At 69.0% G+C, this 1,617-nt stretch overlaps 1 protein-coding gene across 1 annotated transcript in view; it reads left to right on the plus strand.

Annotated features, from left to right (window-relative positions):
- Positions 1–1,617, plus strand: part of PLEKHM2 (pleckstrin homology domain containing, family M (with RUN domain) member 2) — a 40,567-nt gene that overhangs the window by 36,716 nt on the left and 2,234 nt on the right. The window contains exons 12-15 of the mRNA XM_012722083.1: positions 10–93; positions 364–452; positions 885–1,017; positions 1,172–1,605. Of these exons, the coding sequence (XP_012577537.1) occupies positions 10–93; positions 364–452; positions 885–1,017; positions 1,172–1,605 (740 nt within the window). The remainder of the gene's footprint in view (positions 1–9; positions 94–363; positions 453–884; positions 1,018–1,171; positions 1,606–1,617) is intronic.

Here is a 1,617-nt window from a genome sequence, read left to right on the forward strand (position 1 = left end):
GGGTAACAGGCGTCGGGTGTCCTCTCAGGGGCCACAGAGAAGCCGTACCTGGTGGAAGAGGCCGTCTCTTACAATGAGCTCGACTACGTGTCGGTGAGTCGGGCTCCCGGGTGGGGGTGTGTCACGGGTGGGCCACCGCAGAGCCACCGTGCCCGGCCGTGGCCCCGGGTCGGCTTCTCTCTCGGGGCAGCTTCTGCACCTGACGCCAGCCTGCGATACCTCTTCGCCCACCGTCCCCCCTCACTTGCCGGGTCCCACACCTCTGGGCTTTGCCTTGCGGTTCCCCCAGGTCTGCGTCCTGCCCCCCCGGCCAGCCTGGACCCTGGCTGCCTCCTCTCCATGTGGGGGTGTGCTTTCTGGCAGGTGGGTCTCGACCAGCAGACCGTCAGGCTCGTGTGCACCAACCGCAGGAAGCAGTTTCTGCTGGATACGGCCGACTTGACGCTGGCCGAGTGAGTAACACCCCAGGTGGCATCTGCCTGCCCCTGGGGCGGAGTGTGGGACGCAGAGGGGCACCCAGGTATGTGCGCTCCGGAGCCTGCAGCCTGGTGAGAGGGGCAGGGCGCGGACCCTGACCCATCGACTCTGGGGGGCAGCCCCTGTGACCTCAAGCCCTGCGTGACCTGCAGAGAGGAGGGGCTGGCAGCAGTTTCCCGCAGCCAGCGAGAGGGCCGCCTCTGTCGCTGTCCGGGCCCAGCCCCCAGGCCACGCAGGAGGTCAGGACTCCTCCAGGGCGCCCGTGCACTGCTCCCGCGCCTTGGCCCCTCACCAGCCAGGCCCCGCCCTCGTTGTGACCTTCCAGGCCGAGCTGAGGCCTGAGCCCTGCCCGGTGGAGGGTGGCACCCCCCACGGTGTTTCTGACCTAGACCCCACTCCCCGCACAGGTTCTTTCTGGCTTCTCTGAAGTCAGCCATGGTGAAGGGCTGTCGGGAGCCCGCCTACCCCAGCGTCCTGACTGATGCCACCATGGAGAAGCTGGCTCTGGCCAAATTTGTGGCCCAGGAATCTAGGTGTGAGGTAAGAACCTGGCGAGGCAGGAGGGCTGTCCTCTCAGAGGTGCCAGCCCTGGCGTTTGGGTCACAGAAGCACGTGGGTGCCCCGGGGCCACGTCGCCCTCCCCGCCTGCCCCCTGGCGCCTGTCAGCGAGCTGCCCGCACCTCACCCTCCCCAGGCGGCCGCTGTCACCGTGTGCTTCTACGGGCTCGTGCACTGGGAGGACCCCCTGGACGAGCCCCTGGGCCCTGCCCCCTGCCGCTGCTCACCCCCCGAGGGCACCGCCACCAAAGAAGGCATGCTGCACTACAGGGCGGGCACCTCCTACCTGGGCAAGGAGCACTGGAAGACCTGCTTTGTGGTGCTCAGGTGGGCCCCTGCTCTGGCCTCAGGGCCCCCCGGCCCATGGCGGGGCCCCCAGCAGGGACCGCTGGAGGCGGGGCGCCTTCCTCCTCCCCAGGGGCCCCGAAGTAGGTATTCCTGGCCTGGTAGGCTCCTCTGGGAAGCCCGCCCCCTCTGGGGCCTCGGGAAGACCCGGCTGGGATGCAGAGGGGCCTGTGCTCCCCGCCACCCTTCTTCCCCCCACCCCCACCCGCCTTCCATGGAAGACAGGTTTCTGGGGCT

This window comes from Condylura cristata, unplaced genomic scaffold (assembly GCF_000260355.1).
Source record: "Condylura cristata isolate star-nosed mole 26May11 unplaced genomic scaffold, ConCri1.0 scaffold00008, whole genome shotgun sequence".
Classification (NCBI taxonomy): domain Eukaryota; kingdom Metazoa; phylum Chordata; class Mammalia; order Eulipotyphla; family Talpidae; genus Condylura; species Condylura cristata.